Source organism: Pan paniscus, chromosome 9 (assembly GCF_029289425.2).
Source record: "Pan paniscus chromosome 9, NHGRI_mPanPan1-v2.0_pri, whole genome shotgun sequence".
Lineage (NCBI taxonomy): Eukaryota > Metazoa > Chordata > Mammalia > Primates > Hominidae > Pan > Pan paniscus.
The window spans coordinates 48924910-48945578 of NC_073258.2; the positions used below are offsets into that span (position 1 = coordinate 48924910).

Here is a 20669-nt window from a genome sequence, read left to right on the forward strand (position 1 = left end):
GGAACAGGCTGGAGGACTGGGGTGTGGGCCCATGGGCCGGGGTCTCCTGGCTGGACAGAGCACACAGAGCTGGCCCCTAAGTAGGTCTCAGCCCCAGGCGGCCAGCTTAGGGAAGAAGTCAGGAGCTCAGGGCTGGAAAGAGAATGGCTGCTTCTCTCTTCCAATATAGGGAACAGGCTGGGGGCAAGGGGCAGTGTAGGAGGGGCACAGGGGGCCACATTTAGCAGCCTTCCAGGCACTTCCACCAGCCCAGACAGCCTCTCTCAGAAGCCAGCAGGGGAGGGTGGGCTTGCTTCATGCCCCCAGAATGGCCAAGACTGCCTGTTCCTGAGGCCGCTGTCCCATGACCCCCCCCACCGCCTTACAGTGTTCCTGGCTCCTCAGCAAGCGCGGTCGCTGCTCCAGCGGGTCCGGCGAGCCAACACCTTCCTGGAGGAGGTGCGCAAGGGCAACCTGGAGCGAGAGTGTGTGGAGGAGACGTGCAGCTACGAGGAGGCCTTCGAGGCTCTGGAGTCCTCCACGGCTACGGTGAGCCTGGGCTGCTCGGACGGTGCCGGGGCCTCAGACCGGGCCCAACTCTAGACACTTCCACAGAGAAGCAAGCGAGGAACGCCACAGCCCCTTCGCTGCTCACAGCCTCATTTCAACTCTGAGCCCCTCCTCACAGGGCTGGCAAGAGGAGCGGCCTCAGCCTTTCCTGGGGGTCTCTGTGCCTGGACTGTGTCCCTGTGCAGCTCCATGACATGGGGAGGCCTCCACAGTCTTCAGACATCCACCTGCCCTGGAGCTCTGTGTCCACATGGCCTCCTCAGCGGCAGACTCCCACACCACCCTTGAGGGGTGGGACTCTGGGGAGGCCACCACAAGCCCCCGGGCTCAAGACTCAGTGTTCCTGGAGCTCTGTGTCGCCTTTCCTGTCTGTAGGGCTCTGCCAGGGTCCCACTGCCCCCTCTCCTCCCATCTCCCCCAGCCTCTTTCAGTCTCGGTGTGTGTGTTGGAGGAACTCCCCTATCCTCAAATATTCTTCTCCTTTTGGAAACAAAAGTAGGAAACTCTGCCACAAACCTCCCCAGAGCCTGCCCCCTGCGTGACCAGGGTAAAGGAAAGTGTGAGGAGGAGACATAACATTTACTAAAACAACACAAAACAGGAGCTGCCGTAGCCTCACTCCCAGCCCTTGTTTTTCAGGATGTGTTCTGGGCCAAGTACACAGGTGAGCACCGGGAAGGATTTGCCCCAGGAAGGGAGGCCTGGGGACCCCAGTGAGAGAATTCTACCCAGAGAATCTTCTGCTGCACCTAGCCATCCACCCATCCACCCCTTCCCCACTCCTTCCTCGGTCCCTCCCATCTGTTCGTCCCTCTCTGTTTCTCACCAACATCCCATCCACCCTGACTCCAGCTCATCCTGGCCATACCCCAATCCCAAAGGTAAACACCTGGGTCTTTTCCAGCTTGTGAGACAGCGAGGACGCCTCGAGATAAGCTTGCTGCATGTCTGGAAGGTGAGCAACTGACACGGGTTTGGGGGGCAGGACATGGAGGGGAGCCTGGGAGAAGAGCTCAGGGGTGGGTTTGTAGTGTGGCTGGTGGAGGCCGAGGTGGTCCCCAGCATCTGACATTGCTCCCATTCCTGGGGTCAAGATGTCTCTTTGTACCTGGCTCTGTGTCTGGCATGCGAACGAATGAATGAATGAATGGACTAATGAATTAATGTTTTTTTTTTTGATACAGAGTCTCGCTCTGTTGCCCAGGCTGGAGTGCAGTGGCACGATCTTGGCTCACTGTAAACTCCGCCTCCCGGGTTCAAGCAATTCTCTGCCTCAACCTCCCAAGTAGCTGGGATTACAGGTGCTCGCCACCACGCCTGGCTAATTTTTGTATTTTTAGTAGAGACGGGGTTTCACCATGTTGGCCAGGCTGGTCTTGAACTCCTGACCTCATGATCCACCCACCTCGGCCTCAAAGTGCTGGGATTATAGAAGTGAGCCACCGCGCCTGGCCATGAATTCATGTTTAAGGCTTCATTCTCCTTTGCCTGACCCGAGTCTCTGCCCCCACCTAGTCAGAGCTTTGATGATGTCACATTCCCCTTCTAGCTTTAGGTGTCACTGAACCAAACAGGAACCCAAACCCCCAGCTGCTCTGACACCAAGGACTTCCCTAAGCATGCCAAGGTGTTTCTAGCACCTGGCCTTGCATATGTTGTCAATTTCCTCTGGAGCGACCATCACTTCCCTATCCTTCAAGGACTGCTTCAAATGTCACCACTTTTGCTGAGACTTCAGGGAGCACCCTCTCTCCTGCACTGTGTTCTGAAGGCACCTTTAGCACGACAAAAATGGAACTCTTTGTTTGTTTATTTATAAGAGACAGGGTCTCCCTTTTTTGCCCAGGCTGATCTTGAACTCCTGGGCTCAGGCAATTCTCCCATCTCAGCCTCCCAAAGGAGTAGGATTATAAGTGTGAGCCACCATGCCTGGCTGCCATACTTTCATTTTTTGTTTTTTTTTTTTTGAGATGGAGTCTCACTCTGTCGCCTAGGCTGGAGTGCAGCAGCGCGATCTCGGCTTGCTGCAACCTCCGCCTAGCGGATTCAAGTGATTCTCCTGCCTTAGCCTCCTGAGTAGCTGGGATTACAGGCACACACTACCATGCCCAGCTAATTTTTTGTATTTTTTAGTAGAGACGGGGTTTCACCATGTTGGCCAGGCTGGTCACAAACTCCTGACCTCAGGTGATCCACCAGCCTCAGCCTCCCAGAGTGCTGGGATTACAGGTGTAATCCACTGCACCCAGCCTCATTTGTTAAATTACGTACTCAACAGACATTTTACAAAGTTCCTGCTATGTGCCAGGCACTATATCAGGTGCTGGGGATTTTAAGAGAATCAAATACAGTCTCTGCCTTCAAGGAATTCAAAATCTCAAAAGAGAACAAAAATACAAAATATTAAAATGATTGCGGCCGGGTGTGGTGGCTCAAGCCTGTAATCCTAGCACTTTGGGAGCTGAGGTGGGCGCCCAGGCCAGGGGTTTGAGACCATCCTGGCCAACATAGTGAAACCCCCACCTCTACTAAAAATACAAAAATTAGCTGGGGTGTGGTGGCACACGCCTGTAATCCTAGCTACTAGGGAGGCTGATTGGGGAGAATTTCTTGAATCTGGGAGGCAGAGGTTGCAGTGAGCTGAGATCATGCACTTCAGTCTGGGCAACAGAACAAGACTCATCTCAAAATACATAAATAAAAATAAATAATTAAATAAAGTGATTGCAAGAAAAGTTCTGTTCAAGGCACCAAGAGAACACAGGAAAATGAGTGTCTGGTTTGCCAGAAAAATGAGAGATGGCTTCCCAGGAGAGGCAGAGTTCTGCCTGGCCTGGTGGGATGCATGGATGAACAAACAAGTGGGCATTCCAGTCAGAAGAAACAATCCGTGGAAAGACCCAGAGGCATGAGAAGCCGAGCTAGCAGGGACAGGTAGACCAGGGCCAGTTGAAAAGGACCTTCATCACTTTTTCATCCTGCTGGCCAAGAGAAGCCACAGAATGGAAGCTCCATGAGGGCAGGGCTGTGACTGTCCTATTGGTTGATGTGTGCTGAGCACCTGACAGTGCCTGTCACATGGTGGGCACTTAGCGAATATTTGGAGGCCACTGTTGAGTGAATGGGAGAACTGCTGGTTGCAGAGGAAGAGGGGCTGGGTGAATGCAGGTTCAGGATTGTGGACCTGCATGAGCTGGGAGGCGGGGGATAGACAGAACTTTGCAGGGAGAGAGGAAATAAGTCCCCAGGCTCCAAGACTGACCGGGGTGGGGTCTCCGCAGGTAACTGTGCTGAGGGTCTGGGTACGAACTACCGAGGGCATGTGAACATCACCCGGTCAGGCATTGAGTGCCAGCTATGGAGGAGTCGCTACCCACATAAGCCTGAGTGAGTGAGGGGCCGGCCTTCCCACCATGGGCTGAGAACAGGGAGCAAGCGTACCTCAAGCCCAACAGCCTCCTGTTGGGCAATTTCCTGTTCCAGAATCAACTCCACTACCCATCCCGGGGCCGACCTACAGGAGAATTTCTGCCGCAACCCCGACAGCAGCACCACGGGACCCTGGTGCTACACTACAGACCCCACCGTGAGGAGGCAGGAATGCAGCATCCCTGTCTGTGGTAAGCTGGGGGCAGTGGGGCGGCCCATGGCCAAGGCCCGGGGGCTTCATGGGGCCTGGCAGCCTGGGATGGGAACCAAGAATACTGGCTACCCAGGCACAGTGGCTCATGCCCGTAATCCCAGCACTTTGGGAGGCTGAGGCAGGCAGATCACCTGAGGTCAGGGGTTTGAGACCAGCTGGGCCAACATGGCAAAACCCCGTCTCTACTAAAAATACAAAAATTGCCAGGAGTGGTGGTGGGCGCCTGTAATCCCAACTACTCTGGAGGCTGAGGCACGAGAATCGCTTGAACCCGGGAGGCGGAGTTTGCAGTGAGCTGAGATCCTGCCACTGTACTTCAGCCTGGGCGACAAGAGCAAAACTCTGTCTCAAAGAAAAAAAAAAAAAGATGCTGGCCACCTTCAGAGCTGGTGTCAGTCATTCAGATCATATCTGTGCCTATTGCTCAGTAAAGTCAGGGAATCAGGGGATCTGAGTGGGGGGATCTGCCAGCCTCCTCCTCCCCCTCCCCACTCTTGACTTCCTTATGGTCCAGGCTGTGGCTCATTCCAAACATGCCTCCTTTCTGATCAAGGCACTCCTCCCTCCGGGAAGCCCTCCCTAGCCATTTCAGTCCACACACCCTGTTCTGAGTATCACAGAGCAAGCCTTGTGCAGTTCGGCCCTGCGGGATTCTGTCATTATTATTTCCTTGGTGTGTTAAGTAGCTATAGCCACCCCTTCCCCGAGGCAGACCACAATAAGCATTTCTTTTTCCCATGAGGGTTGGCAGGTGTGGCTGCACTCGCTAATGCGTCTGTAGGGTCAACTGACGGAGGTTGGCCCTGGCTGGGTGGCTCTGATTCAAATAATGGGTCCAGCTGAGCCTGGCTCCTCGTTGAGGGTTGGGCCTAGATCTGCTCCACATGCGTTCATGCTGGGGCTGAGGCTGAAAGAAGGTACCTGGGAAAACTCTTCTTATGCTGATGACAGACACAGAAAACAATGAACAGAAAAGCGTCTTCTGTCCTGAAGGCCTAGGCTCAGAACAGGCACAGTCAGCCCTGCCCACGTTCCATTGGCCAGAGCAAGTATATGTTCAAGGCCAGGGTCAAGAGGTAAACTACATCTCAGCCTGTAAAATCACAGAGCAAGGGATGTGGATGCAGGCAGGGGTAAAGAATTTGTGCTGATTACCAGTCCACAAACATGGGTTAGTGTTTGTTCTCTAGGCATCCCTGTTGGGCCCATTGCTCATTCCTGGGGTTGGTCTTTTTTTTTTTTCTTTCTAAGACGGAGTCTCACTCCCTTGCCCAGGCTGTTGGAGTGCAGTGGCCCTATCTCAGCTCACTGCAACCTCCGCCTCCTGGGTTCAAGCGATTCCCCTGCTTCAGCCTCCTGAGTAGCTAGGATTACAGGCGTGTGCCACCACTCCCGGCTAATTTTTTTTTATGTTAGTAGAGACGGGGTTTCACCATGTTGGCCAGGCTGGTCTCAAACTCCTGACCTTGTGATCCTCCCGCCTCGACCTCCCAAACTGCTGAGATTACAGGGGTGAGGCACTGCACCCGGCCTTTTTTTTTTTTTTTTTTTTGAGATGGAGTCTCACTCTGTCACCCAGGCTGGAGTGCAGTGGCATAATCTTGGCTCACTGCAACCTCCACCTCCTGGGTTCAGGCAATTCTCTGCCTCAGCCTCTCATATAGCTGGGATTACAGGCACACGCCACCACGCCTGGCTAATTTTTGTATTTTTAGTAGAGACGGGGTTTCTTCACGTTGGCCTGGCTGATCTCGAACTCCTGACCTCCGGTGATCTGCCCAGCTCGGCCTCCCAAAGTTCTGGGATTACAGGTGTAAGCCACTGCGCCTGGCCCCTGGAATTGGTCTTATAGCAAGTTTATCCCAACAAAAACAGCTACTATTTACTCCCCAACCCCCATACACACGCACACACATTGATGATAAATAAGTTGCAGGCTTGCAGAAATTGACCCATCCAGGTGAACAGCCTAGTGATCCCAGCGTCCTGCTGTGCCACTATAAAAACATGACTCCTCCAGCAGCTCCAGGCAGCCACTAACCAGTTAATTACAGATGGCCCAGGAGGCCAAACCTGGTTACTATCTCTGGTTTATTATGTGCCAGACACTTATGCTGTATATTTTGTTTAATCCTCTCAACAAACCTGCAAGAGTGGCATTAGTAACCCCTTTAAAGGCAAATGGACAGAAGCCCAGAGAGGTTAAGTAACCTGAGGTCACACAGGCAGAAAGCAGCAAGACCGGGGTTCACACCCCTGTCTGTTCCGGTCCATGTGTGGTCTCACTCACTCTGCTGCCTCCTTGCCCCTCACCCACCAGGCCAGGATCAAGTCACTGTAGCGATGACTCCACGCTCCGAAGGCTCCAGTGTGAATCTGTCACCTCCATCGGAGCAGTGTGTCCCTGATCGAGGGCAGCAGTACCAGGGGCGCCTGGCAGTGACCACACATGGGCTCCCCTGCCTGGCCTGGGCCAGCGCACAGGCCAAGGCCCTGAGCAAGCACCAGGACTTCAACTCAGCCGTGCAGCTGGTGGAGAACTTCTGCCGCAACCCAGACGGGGATGAGGAGGGTGTGTGGTGCTATGTGGCCGGGAAGCCTGGCGACTTTGGGTACTGCGACCTCAACTATTGTGGTGAGCTGCCTGGGTAGGGGGCCTGAGTTGCAGGGACAAATCCTGGTGGGAATAACAACAGTCGCTTCTGCTTATCGAACGCTTTCCTCATTGAGTGCGCTCATTACAGCCTTACAGTAACCAGGTGGGGGGGTAAGGTCCTGTGCCCATTTCACAGATAAGTATACTGAGGCCCCAGGAGGTTATTGCCTAGTAGCCCAACTGTGCATGCACGCTTAACCTCTGCACCAAATGGCCTCCAAGGCCCGTAGGGGAATTGGGGGGATCTAGGGGATGGGTGAGGCATGGCCCAGCCCAGTCCCAGCCGGTGCCTGGGTCCCAACAGAGGAGGCCGTGGAGGAGGAGACAGGAGATGGGCTGGATGAGGACCCAGACAGGGCCATCGAAGGGCGTACCGCCACCAGTGAGTACCAGCCTTTCTTCAATCCGAGGACCTTTGGCTCGGGAGAGGCAGGTGAGGTAGTGGGCATCCGAGGGGACGCGGGGCTGCGGGGCTGGTGGCCAGGACTTGCCCCTCACTGCTTGGCTTGCTCTGCAGACTGTGGGCTGCGACCTCTGTTCGAGAAGAAGTCGCTGGAGGACAAAACCGAAAGAGAGCTCCTGGAATCCTACATCGACGGGCGTATTGTGGAGGGCTCGGACGCAGAGATCGGCATGTCACCTTGGTGTGTCCTGGAGCCCTGCGCTACCATTCACTCCTGGGGGCAGGTGTGCTGCTGGACCCCCACCCTCAGGCCCTGCCTGCAGGCCTGGGCTTTACAGATGACAACAGCTGAGCATCCAGGATCCCACCAACTCCACACAGCAGCCACATGAGATGGGTTGTTTACTTCTTTTTTTTTGTTTTTTAGATGGAGTCTTGCTCTGTCACCTAGGCTGGAGTGCAGTGCTGCAATCTCGGCTCACTACCTTGATCTCAGCTCACTGCAACTTCTGCCTTCCGGGTTCAAACGATTCTCTTGCCTCAGCCTCCTGAGTAGCTGAATTTACAGACATGCGCCACCACACCCGGCTAATTTTTGTATTTTAAGTAGAGACAGGGTTTCACCATGTTGGCCAGGCTGGTCTTGAACTCCTGACCTCAAGTGATCCACCTGCCTCAGCCTCCCAAAGTGCCAGGATTACAGGCATGAGCCACCACACCCGGCCCATGGGTCCTTTACTTCTAAGCAGATGGTAAAGCTGAGACTGACGGAGCTGGTGGCTCACCTCCGTGCACAGCTAATGGGTTTGAATCCAGTTCTTCTGATTCCAGAGCTGTGCTACGCTATGTGAACTCTGGACTGGAAGGACCTAGTTAGGGGGTGCAAAAAGCAGGAGGCAGGTCAGGCGCAGTGGCTCACCCCTGTAATCCCAGCACTTTGGGAGGCCAAGATGGGAAGATCACTTGAGGGCAGGAGTTCGAGGCCAGCCTGCGCAAAATGGTAAAACCCCGTCTCTACTAAAAATGCAAAAATTAGCCAGGTGTAGCAGCATGTCCCTGTAGTCCCAGCTACTAAGGAGGCTGAGGCAGGAGGATCGCCTGAGCCCAGGAGGCTGAGGCTTCAGTAAGCTGTGACTGTACCATTGCACTCCAGCCTGGGTGACAAGAGTGAGACCCTGTCTCAAAAAAAAAAAAAAAAAAAAAGTGAGGCAGCCTCTCAGCATCACACGGAGGCTCCAGGCCCCAAAGGCAGCCAGCCCAAGCTTGGATCTGGGCCCCGGAGGCAGCTCTGCCCAGCTGGGTTCTTAGAGCTGGGATTGTTACTTCTAGGGCTGGTGTAGAGGCAGCCCCCTCATCCTCAGCTCCTAATGCTTCCTGCTGCCCCTCCCAGGCAGGTGATGCTTTTCCGGAAGAGTCCCCAGGAGCTGCTGTGTGGGGCCAGCCTCATCAGTGACCGCTGGGTCCTCACCGCCGCCCACTGCCTCCTGTACCCGCCCTGGGACAAGAACTTCACCGAGAATGACCTTCTGGTGCGCATTGGCAAGCACTCCCGCACCAGGTACAGAACTGGTGGCCCGTGGGTGTCTGGCAGGGGTCTGAGTCCTCCAAAGCGATCATGAGGGGCCCTGGTGGCTCCGGGACACATAGGATGTTCTGTATACCCCCCAGAATATAACATCCCAGCAGTCTCTGCTGGAAAGCCCATTTGGTCACGTCCTGACTGAGGCTTGGAGCTGCGGGGAGAAATCCGTCTGTCTCCTGGTCCCTCCAACACTAGGATATAGCCCATGTGGGAGTCTCTGAAAATAGAGTCTGTCTGGACTAGGGCGTGCAGCCTGTGCCCCTGTCCCCGTCCTCCAGGCTGTCTGACTCCAAAGCCCTGCACGGCTTTAGGCCCAGGAAGAAACAGCCAGGGGGCTGCCATGGCAGGAACCAGCCCTATCCCCTCCCTGGTGGCCTGCAGGACACACTGTCTCCCAGACCCCAAGGGCAGGCAGTTTCCTGCTCCTTGCTGGGTGATCCTGCAGCTTCTCCATTTCTCTCTTGGGGTCTCTGCAGGTACGAGCGAAACATTGAAAAGATATCCATGTTGGAAAAGATCTACATCCACCCCAGGTACAACTGGCGGGAGAACCTGGACCGGGACATTGCCCTGATGAAGCTGAAGAAGCCTGTTGCCTTCAGTGACTACATTCACCCTGTGTGTCTGCCCGACAGGGAGACGGCAGCCAGGTGGGCCACCAGATGCTTGTTAGCTGAGGGGCAGAAGCCAAGTTCTGGGCCTGGCTCTGATACCAAGTAGCCTTGCAAGAGCCCCTTTCCCTCTTCCAGGCCTCGGTTTCTTGGAGTGAACCCAAAAGTTCTTTTCAGTACTGGCGTTTTATTTTTTATTTATATTTATTTATTTACTGACGGAGTTCCACTCTTGTCTCCCAGGCTGGAGTGCAGTTGTGCGATCTCGGCTCACTGCAACCCCACCTCCCGGGTTCAAGCGACTCTCCTGCCTCAGTCTCCTGAGTAGCTGGGATTACAGGCTAATTTTTGTATTTTTAGTAGAGACTGGTGGGTTTCACCGTGTTGGCCAGGTTGGTCTCGAACCCCTGACCTCAAGTGATTCACCCGCCTCGGCCTCCCAAAGTGCCGAGACCACAGGCGTGAACGTCTGTGCCCAGCCAGCTCTGGCGTTTTAGATTCTGGTCTCTAAGAAATGGCGTTGGGGCCAGGCGGCTCCTGTGGGGGTTGGCTCTCACTAGGCCCTTCTTCCTTCCCCAAAGCTTGCTCCAGGCTGGATACAAGGGGCGGGTGACAGGCTGGGGCAACCTGAAGGAGACGTGGACAGCCAACGTTGGTAAGGGGCAGCCCAGTGTCCTGCAGGTGGTGAACCTGCCCATTGTGGAGCGGCCGGTCTGCAAGGACTCCACCCGGATCCGCATCACTGACAACATGTTCTGTGCTGGCAAGTCTGTGCAGGGCGGGCTGAGGGAACAGTGGGGCCCAAGCTGGGAGAACTGAGTTGTGCCTGGGTTCAAGCCATGTGACTTTGAGCAAGTTGCCTAACCTCTTGGTGGCTCAGTTTCTTCCTCTGTAAAATGGAGGTAAAAGTCTCTATCCCATAAGGTTATGGGAGGGTTAAATGAAGTAGTATATATTAATGTACTTGGCATAGTATCAGTCACCAGTGAGCTCAGATAGCAGCAAGAGGCTGTGGGTAGGGAAATGCCATTCATTCAGTCACTCAGCAAATATTTATCGAGCGCCTATCACGTTCCAGGCAGCGTTCTAGGGTATACAGCAGGGACCCAGACGGACAATGTCTGTGCCCTCAGAGAGCTTCCTTCCTAGGAGGAGGGCACATCCATAAACAGATCTAAAACAGCAATCCCTGACCAGTGCTGTGAAGAAAAATGAAGCACAGGGAGAGAGAACGGCTGATGAAGTGGGCTTCTAAATAGGGTGGCCAGACAAGGTGGGCAGATCACTTGAGGTCAGGAGTTCAAGACCAGCCTGGCCAACATGGTGAAACCCTGTCTCTACTAAAAATACAAAAATTAGCTGGTCATGGTGACGCATGCCTGTAGTCGCAGCTACTCAGGAGGCTGAGGCAGGAGAATTGCTTGAGCCAGGGAGGCGGAGGTTGCAGTGAGCTGAGATCGGGCATCATTGCACTCCAGCTGGGCAACACAGCGAGACTCCATTGATCGATCGATCAATCAATCAATCAGGTGGCCAGAGAAGGTTGGAGAAGGCCTCCCTGAGAAGGTGATGTCTGGGCAGGGACTGGAAGAGGGGAAGGAAGGAGTGAGCAGGCATATCTAGGGGAGGAGCACCGCAGGCTGGGGGCATGGCAGGCACTAAGGCCCTGAGGTGGGAGCACTCTTGGCTTGTCTGGGGAGCAGTAGGGAGGCCTGGGGGGCTGAGGAGGGGCAGCAGTGGGTGAGGGGAGAGAGGGGGGCAGGCAGAGGACAGCCACTTCCTTTAGGGCCTGGAAGGACTTTATTGAGTGAGATGGGAAGTTATTGAGGGGCTTGAGGCAGGTTAAGAAATGATGTGACTGACTTTAAAAGTAAAAAATTAAAAAATTTAGTGTAATTTCAGACTCACAGAAAAGTTGTAAAAATAATACAAAGATTTCCTGTATACTGTCATCCAGATTGTCCTCCATTCTGTGGATGTGTGGGAGTTTATATATATATATATATATATATATATATATATATATATATGCATAGTTTGAGAGCAAATCGTGAATGTGGTTTCTTTTTACCCATAAATACTTGAGTATTTCCAAAAAAAAAATACCCAAGGATGTTCTCTTATGCAACCACAATACAAATATTAAAACCCGGAAATTTTTTTTTGACATAGCTTCGCTGTCACCCAGGCTTGAGTGCAGTGGCACAATCTCGGCTCACTGCAACCTCCTCCTCCCAGGTTCAAGTGATTCTCCTGCCTCAGCCTCCTGAGTAGCTGGAATCACAGGCATGTACTACCATGCCTAGCTAATTTTTGTATTTGTAGTAGAGACAGGGTTTCACCATGTTGGCCAGGCTGGTCTTGAACTCCTGACCTCAGGTGATCCACCTGCCTCGGCCTCCCAAAGTGCTGGGATTACAGGCGTGAACCACTGTACTTGGCCAAAACCAGGAAATTTTTTTTTTTTGAGATGGAATCTTGCTCTGTTGCCCAGGCTAGAGTGCAGTGGCACGGTCTCGGCTTACTTGGAATTACAGGTGCGTGCCACCACGCCCGGCTGACTTTTTGTATTTTTAGTATTTTTAGTAGTGATGGGGTTTCACCATGTTGGCCAGGCTGGTCTTGAACTCCCGACCTCGGGTAATCCACCCATCTCGGCTTCCCAAAGTGCTGGGATTACAGGCGTGAGCCACAGCACCTGGCCCAAAACCAGGAAATTAATGATGATACAGTATTATTGTCTAATCTATAGACCTTATTCAAATTTTTGTTAGTCTTGCTAATGTCTTTTATAGGAAAAAAAAAAAAAAAAGCGTGTTTCTCACCCAGGATTCAATGAAGGATCTTTCTTTGTCTTCTATGACCTTGACATGTCTGATGAGTGCAGTCTGGTTATTTTGTACACTGGCCCTGAATCCGGGTTTGTCTAAGGTTTCCTCATGGTCAGGTTCGGGCTCAGTGGTGCCATGTCCTTCTTGGTGCATCCTGTTAACTGGCACATGAGAACAATTTGTCTCATATGTGGTGAGTCTAACTCTGACCTCTTGAGGAAGGCAATGTCTGCCAAGTTTCTTGCTGTGACTTCTGTTTTTCCCTTTGTAATTAATAAGAATCTGGTAAAGAGATACTTTGATGTTTTTTTTTGTGTGTGTGTGATGGAGTCTCCCTCTATCACCCGGGCTGGAGTGAGTGGTGAGATCTCGGCTCACTGCAACCTCCATCCCCCGGGTTCAAGTGATTCTCCTGCCTCAGCCTCCCAAGTAACAGGGATTACAGGCATGTGCCACCACACCCAGCTAATTTTTGTATTTTTAGTAGAGATGGGGTTTCACCATGTTGGCCAGGATGGTCTCGAACTCCTGACCTTGTGATCCGTCTGCCTTAGCCTCCCAAAGTGCTGGGATTACAGGTGTGAGCCAATACGCCGGGCCTACTTTGATATTTTGTATTCTGTTTGCATCAAAACCTTCTCCCAACTAGGGTGACTACCAAATGGCACTTATCTAATTCTGTCATTCCTTCTACATTTGTTAGTTACTTTATTGCTTTCCTTCCTTTCATTCTATCAGTGTGGACTTAAGGATCCTTACTTTATTCTAAGGGTTCACCTTTTTTTTTCTTTTTTTTTGAGATGGAGTTTCGCCCATGTTGCCCAGGCTGGATGGAGTACAATGGCGTGATCTCGGCTCACTGCAACGTCCGCCTCCCAGGTTCAAGCAATTCTCCTGCCTCAGCCTCCTGAGTAGCTGGGATTACAGGCATGTGCCACCACGCCTGGCTAATTTTTTTGTATTTTTAGTAGAGACAGGGTTGCACCATGTTGGCCAGGCTGGTCTCGAACTCTTGACCTCAGGTGATCCGCCCACCTCAGCCTTCCAAGGTTCTGGGATTATAGGCGTGAGCTCTACCGTGCCAGGCCATACTTTGTTACTACTGTTATTTTTTCTGATGCTCAGATGATCCCAAGTTTGGCCTGTGGAAGTCCCTTCAAGCTGGCTTCTGTGACTTGGGGAGATGTTCTGTCATTCTTTGAGTACTTTCTTTCTTTCTGGCACAGCAAAATGATTCAGGTTAATCCTACTTTCCTTACTGTAGTGTTGGAACCAGCCATTTCTCCAGGGAACTCTTGTAGTCAAGAGTGGAATTTAGAACTGAGATCTGGGTGCTGGCGTGTGCACATTGCTAGTGGGATGTCATTACTTCTAGGCTCTCTTAGTGGACAGAACCAGAAAAAAATTATATGATGCATATACCAATATCTCTATCATCTATATAAAAAACCATGGGTTCCTACTGAAACTTCCAATTCCATTCTAACACCACAGGATTAATTTTAGCTTTTCCTTTTCCATATTTGTAACTCTCTCTGTTGACAGTGAGAAACCTGACCCTCATTATCTGTAATGCATTTGCCTATTTGAACAATACTAGAATATAGTTTCAAAATCCTCCATCCATAACACTATTAAAACCAATCCTATGGCTGGGCTCAGCCCACTGCAACCTCTGCCTCCTGGACTCAAGCCAGCCTCCCACTTTAGCCTCCCGAGTAGCCAGGGCTACAGGCACACACCACCATGCCCAGCTAATTTTTGTATTTTTTGTAGAGACTGGGTCTCACTGTGTTGCCCAGACAGGTCTTGAACTCTGAGCTCAACTGATCCATCCAACTCAGCCTCCCAAAGTGCTAGGATTACAGGTGTGAGCCACCATGCCTGGCCTCTCCTAGTAAATTTTTAGAAGTGGTGTTGTTAGGTCAAAAGGCAAACATGTATGTCATTTTTTAGAGATTTTTAAATTTCTTTCCATAAGGGTTGTACCAGTTTGCATTTCCATCACAGTGTATGAGAATGCCTGTTTCCCCACAACCTTGCCAAAAGAATGTCACAGTTTTAAATTTTTACCCATCTGAGAGGTGAGAAATAGTATCTCGAAATTGTTTTAACGGACATCTTTCAAATTGAAAATGACGTTGAACATCGTATCATATGATTAAGGACTTTTTTTTTTTTTTTTTGAGATGGAGTCTCCCTCTGTCACCTAGGTTGGAGTGCAATGGCACGATTTTGGCTCACTGCAACTTCCGCCTTCTGGGTTCAAGCGATTCTCCTGCTTCAGCCTCCCGAGCAGCTGGGACTCCAGGCGCGAGCCACCATGCCCAGCTAATTTTTGTATTTTTAGTAGAGACAGGGTTTTACCAGATTGGCCAGGCTGGTCTCGAACTCCTTACCTTGTGATCCTCCCGCCTCGGCCTCCCAAAGTGCTGAGATTACAGGCATGAGCCACCACGCCTGGCCTAAGGACCATTTTTATATAATTTTTTTTTTGAGACAGAGTCTTGCTTTGTCACCCAGGCTGGAGTGCAATGGTGCAATCTTGGCTCACTGCAGCCTCCACTTCCCTGGTTCAAGTGATTCTCCTGCCTCAGCCTCCCGAGTAGCTGGGACCACAGGTGCGTGCCTGGCTAGTATTTGTATTATATACTTTTTTTGTGAATTGTCTCTTCATGGTTTTTTGCCCATTTTTTGGTCCCTTTCTTATCAATTTTTGTGAGTTCTTCGTATTTATATTAGGCCTTTATTTGTGATATACATTGCAAATGTTTTCTCCTAGTTTGTCAGTTTTTTTAACCTCATGTATAATTTTTCTGGCCATGCAGTTTAAAAAATTACTAGGTAGTCAAATTTATCAATCATTTATTTTATTAAATCTGGATTTTGAATCAGAGATAAACTTTTCCTGGCCAGGTGTGGTGTCTTACACCTGTAATCCCAGCACTCTGAGAGGCTGAGGTGGGGGATCACCTGAGGTCAGAAGTTCAAGCAGCCTGGCCAACATGGTGAAACCCTGTCTCTACTAAAAATACAAAAATTAGCTGGGTGTGGTGGCTGATGCCTGTAGTCCCAGCTACTCAGGAGACTGAGGCTGGAGAATTGCTTGAACCTGGGAGGCGGAGGTTGCAGTGAGCAGAGATCGTGCCGCTGCACTCCAGCCTGGGTGACAGAGCAAGACTCTGTCTCAAAAACAAAACAACAAAAAACAACAACAGAAAAGCCTTTCCTGATAGCTAGGTCATTGAGGAATTCACTCATGTTTTCTTCTAGTACCTGATTTCATTTTTCTGCACTTAGATTCCTGACTCATATGGAGTTTATTTTTGTATCTGATGTGAGGCATAGATCGAATTTATCATTTTCCAAATGGCTAACCAGCTGTCTCTAAACCGTTTATTAAAAATTATTGGCCAAGCGCGGTAGCTCACACCTGTAATCCCAGCAGTTTGGAAGGCTGAGGCAGGATTGCTTGAGGCCAGGAATTCAAAACCAGCCCGGACAACATAGCAAGACCCTGTCTCTACAAGAAAATATTGGTCAGGTGTGGTGGCTCACGCCTGTAATCCCAGCACTTTGGGAGGCTGAGGCAGGTGGATCATGAGGTCAGGAGATAGAGACCATCCTGGCTAACATGGTGAAACCCTCGTCTCTACTAAAACACAAAAAATTAGCTGGGTGTGGTGGCGCACGCCTGTAGTACCAGCTACTCAGGAGGCTGAGGCAGGGGAATCACTTGAACCCAGGAGGTGGAGGTTGCAGTGAGCTGAGATCACGCCATTGAACTCCAGCCTGGCGACAGAGCAAGACTCCATGTCAAAAAAAAAGGAAAAAGAAAATATTTTAAAAATTAGCTGGGCATGGTGGCATGTGCCTTGTAGTCTCAGCTACTTGAGAGGCTGAGTTAGGAGGATTGCTTGAGCCTAGGAGTTCAATACTGCAGTGAGCTATGACCGCACCATTGCACTCCAGCCTGGGCAACAGAGTAGTGAGACCCTGTTTCTATTAAAAAAAAAAAAAATCGGCTGGGCGCGGTGGCTCACGCCTGTAATCCTAGCACTTTGGGAGGCTGAGGCGAGTGGATCACCTGAGGTCAGGAGTTCAAGACCAGCCTGACCAACATGGAAAAACCCCGTCTCTGCTAAAAATACAAAATTAGCCAGACATGGAGGCACATGTCTGTAATCCCAGCTACTCGGGAGGCTGAGGCAGGAGAATCGCTTGAACCCGGGAGACGGAGGTTGCAGTGAGCTGAGATCCCTCCATTGCACTCCAGCCTGGGCAACAAGAATAAAAACTCCGTTTCGCCGGGTGCGGTGGCTCACACCTGTAATCCCAGCACTTTGGGAGGCCGAGGTGGGTGGATCACAAGATCAGGAGTTTGAGACAAGCCTGGCCGACATGGTGAAACCTCATCTCTACTAAAATACAAAAAATTAGCCTGGCATGGTGGCGTGCGCCTGTAATCCCAGCTACTTGGGAGGCTGAGGCAGGGGAATCACTTGAACCTGGGAGGAGGAGGTTGCAGTGAGCCGAGATGGCGCCACTGCACTCCAGCCTGGCAACAGAGCAAGACTCTATCTCAAAATCAATCAATCAATCAATCTTTGAACTAGTGATTTGAGATTTCACCTTTATCACATTCTAGATTGTATCTTATTTTCATTTATTTATTTGAAATATAGACAAGTCTCCCTGTGCTGCCCAGGCTGATTTCAAACTCCTGGCTGGGCTCGAGCAAGTCTCCCGCCTTGGCCTCCCAAACTGCTGGGATTACAGACGTGAGCCACCATACCTGACCTAGGTTTTATTTTTTAGTTTTATTTTTTCCTGCATCCAGCTAATTTGATTTGATTTGTAGAGACAGGGTCTTGCTATGTTACCTAGGCTGGTCTCGAACTCCTGGGCTCAAGTGATCCTCCTGCCTTGGCCTCCCAAAGTGTTGGGATTACCAGCATGAGCCACGGTGCCCAGCCCCACATTCTAGATTTCTATGGATAGAGTCTGCTTAAGGATGAGTATGTTTCTGGACGTTCGACTCGGCTTTCCTGGTCTGTTGTCTGTCTGTGCACAGCGTCACATTGTGTTAATGATAGAGGCTTTAGCGTACATAGCTGGGAAGGCTAATGTTCTCTTTTAGTTTTTCTTTCCAGTGGTTTCCTGGCAATTCTTGCATGTTTGTTTTTCCATATGAACTTTAGTGTCAACATGTCTAGGTCTATAAAAAAGCTTGGTGGTATTTTTATTGGGATTATGACACTTCAATAAATTAACTGGGAGAATGGACATATTTTTGATGTTGAGTCATTTTATCCAAGGATAAGAAACGTCTTCCTATTTGCTCAAGTCTATTATTGTATCTTTCTTGACTGCTGCAATGTATTCTCTTATAATTTTTTCTCTTGGTATCTTATTTTATGTATTTGTAATATCTTATTTTTCTTGAGTAAATTAGTTAATGGCTTGCCGGTTTTCTCAAAACAAATATCTAGGGATTTGATTTATGAAATTATTAGGCCTATTATTTTTCTTTTTTTTGAGATGGAGTCTCACTCTGTCGCCCAGGCTGGAGTGCAGTGGCGTGATCTCAGCTCACTGCAACCTCCACCTCCTGGGTTCAAGTGATTCTCCTGCCTCAGCCTCCCCATGGGGTTACAGGTGCACGCCACCATGCCCGGCTAATTTTTTTATATTTTTAGTAGAGACAGGGTTTCACCATGTTAGCCAGGCTGGTCTCGAACTCCTGACCTCGTGATCCGACTGCCTCAGCCTCCCAAAGTGCTGGGATTACAGGTGTGAGCCACCGTGCCTGGCCTTTTTTTTTTTTTTTTTTTTTTTTTTGAGACAGAGTCTTGCTCTGTCACCCAGGCTGGAGTGCAGTGGTGCGATCTCGGCTCACTGAAAGCTCCACCTCCCGGGTTCACACCATCCTCCTGCCTCAGCCTCCCGAGTAGCTGGGACTACAGGTGTACACTGCCACGCCCAGCTAATTTTTTGTATTTTTAGTAGAGACAGGGTTTCACCGCGTTCGCCAGGATGGTCTCAATCTCCTGACCTTGTGATCCGCCTGCCTCAGCCTCCCAAAGTGCTGGTATTACGGGTGTGAGCCACCGTGCCCGGCCAGGCCTATTATTTTTCTATTGTGGTTCATTAATTTCTGCTTTTTTCTCTTAAAAAGTTTGCTTACGTTTTTGTCTGGTTTACTTTGCTGTTCTCTTGCTAGCTTTTTTTTTTTTTTCAGATAGGGTCTTGCTCTGTTGCCCAGGCTGGAGTGCAGTGGCACAGTCATAGCTCACTGCAGCCTTGAACTCCTGGGCTCAAGCAATCCTCTTCTTGCTTCAGCCTCCCACGTAGCTAGGATCAGAGGTACATGCCACCATGTCCGGCTAATTTTTTTTTTTCGAGACGGAGTCTTGTTCTGTCGCTCAGGCTGTAGTGCAGTGGTGCAATCTCGGCTCACTGCAACCTCCACCTCCACCTCCCAGGTTCAAGCAATTCTACCTCAGTCTCCTGAGTAGCTGGGATTATAGGCGCACACCGACATGTCTGGCTAATTTTTGTATTTTTAGTAGAGACAGAGTTTCACCACGTTGGCCAGGCTGGTCTTAAACTCCTGACTTCATGATCCGCCTGCCTTGGCCTCCCAAAGTGCTGAGATTACAGGTGTGAGCCACAGCACCTAGTGAAGGTGTGGTTTTTTTGTGTAGGTTTTACTGTTGTTAGTGTTGTTCTGTATTGTTTGTAGAGGATACATGGGGAGATTTGGATAAAAGCAACTATCATTATTATCCTCATCAGACTTGTAGGTCTAACTTTTTAATTTTTTAATTTTTAATTTAAATTTTTTTCTTGGTCTTTTATCATTAATTAATTTTTTCGAGACAGGGTCTCACTCTGTCGCCCAGGCTGGAGTGTGGTGACATGATCACGGCTCACTGCAGCCTTAAGCTCCCAGGCGCAAGTGATCCTCCTCTCTTAGCCTCCCGAGTAGCTGGGACTCCAGGCATGTGCCACCATGCCCAGCTAATTTTTTGTAGAGAGAGGGTTTTGCCATATTGCCCAGGCTGGTCTTGAACTGCTGAGCTCAAGTGATCCACCCGGCTTGGGCATGAGCCACCTCCCCTGGCCTGGTCCAACTTTTTAAAAGCATTATTCTGCCTGTTGGGTGGAGAATAGACTGTAGGTGGGCAAAGAATGAAGGAAACTAGTGGTTCAGGAGCTCGAGCTAGAAGTGGTGAGAAGGGGTTGGGTTTGGGGTCTATGCTGAAGGTAGAGCCGACAAGATTTGCTAGGATTGGATGTGTAGGGTGAGGAAGTGGGGACAGCAAGAATGACTGGAGGGGTAAGTGGACTCTCACCAGCTGTGTCTCGTGAAGGGGCGTGGCTGGGCTATGAGCTATGCTCCTGAGCACAGACGGCTGTTCTCTCTCAAGGTTACAAGCCTGATGAAGGGAAACGAGGGGATGCCTGTGAAGGTGACAGTGGGGGACCCTTTGTCATGAAGGTAAGCTTCTCTAAAGCCCAGGGCCTGGTGAACACATCTTCTGGGGGTGGGGAGAAACTCTCTAGAAACAGTTGCCTGGCAGGGGAATACTGATGTGACCTTGAACTTGATTCTATTGGAAACCTCATCTTTCTTCTTCAGAGCCCCTTTAACAACCGCTGGTATCAAATGGGCATCGTCTCATGGGGTGAAGGCTGTGACCGGGATGGGAAATATGGCTTCTACACACACGTGTTCCGCCTGAAGAAGTGGATACAGAAGGTCATTGATCAGTTTGGAGAGTAGGGGGCCACTCATATTCTGGGCTCCTGGAACCAATCCCGTGAAAGAATTATTTTTGTGTTTCTAAAACTATGGTTCCCAATAAAAGTGACTCTCAACGAGCCTCAATGCTCCCAGTGCTATTCATGGGCAGCTCTCTGGGCTCAGGAAGAGCCAATAATACTACTGGATAAAGAAGACTTAAGAATCCACCACCTGGTGCACGCTGGTAGTCCGAGCAATCGGGAGGCTGAGGTGGGAGGATCACTTGAGCCCAGGAGGTGGAGGCTGCAGTAAGCCACTGCACCCCAGCCTGGGTGACAGAGTGAGACCTTGTCCCAAAAGAATCCACTATCTATCTTCAGAGCAGGGCCAGGTGAAAGATGGCAGGTTGAATTTACAGGCATTAAAGATGTTCCACCCTCTGGGTTTTAATGGATTATCTCATTTAATCCTCACAAGAGGTAGGTGAGTAAACTGAGATTTGGAGAAGTACCTTGTCCAAAGTCACATGGCTAAGAAAGGTCAAAGTAGGACTTCAAATATAGAAAATATTGAATGAGGACGGTGCTTTTTTAGTTAACTCCCTACATCTTCCCTTGTATCATTAAAATGATATCAGATCAGGT

The 20669-nt window shown here is 50.5% G+C and overlaps 1 protein-coding gene across 1 annotated transcript in view; it reads left to right on the forward strand.

Annotated features, from left to right (window-relative positions):
• F2 (coagulation factor II, thrombin) overlaps positions 1 to 20404 on the forward strand; it is a 32828-nt gene extending 12424 nt beyond the window's left edge. Inside the window, exons 2-14 of the mRNA XM_003815200.5 lie at positions 368 to 528; positions 1189 to 1213; positions 1454 to 1504; positions 3831 to 3936; positions 4033 to 4169; positions 6513 to 6827; positions 7153 to 7281; positions 7366 to 7492; positions 8642 to 8809; positions 9310 to 9483; positions 10026 to 10207; positions 19709 to 19779; positions 19921 to 20404. Coding sequence (XP_003815248.1) covers positions 368 to 528; positions 1189 to 1213; positions 1454 to 1504; positions 3831 to 3936; positions 4033 to 4169; positions 6513 to 6827; positions 7153 to 7281; positions 7366 to 7492; positions 8642 to 8809; positions 9310 to 9483; positions 10026 to 10207; positions 19709 to 19779; positions 19921 to 20064 — 1790 coding nt within the window. The 3' untranslated portion in view covers positions 20065 to 20404. The remainder of the gene's footprint in view (positions 1 to 367; positions 529 to 1188; positions 1214 to 1453; positions 1505 to 3830; positions 3937 to 4032; positions 4170 to 6512; positions 6828 to 7152; positions 7282 to 7365; positions 7493 to 8641; positions 8810 to 9309; positions 9484 to 10025; positions 10208 to 19708; positions 19780 to 19920) is intronic.
• The last annotated feature ends 265 nt before the right edge of the window (positions 20405 to 20669 follow it).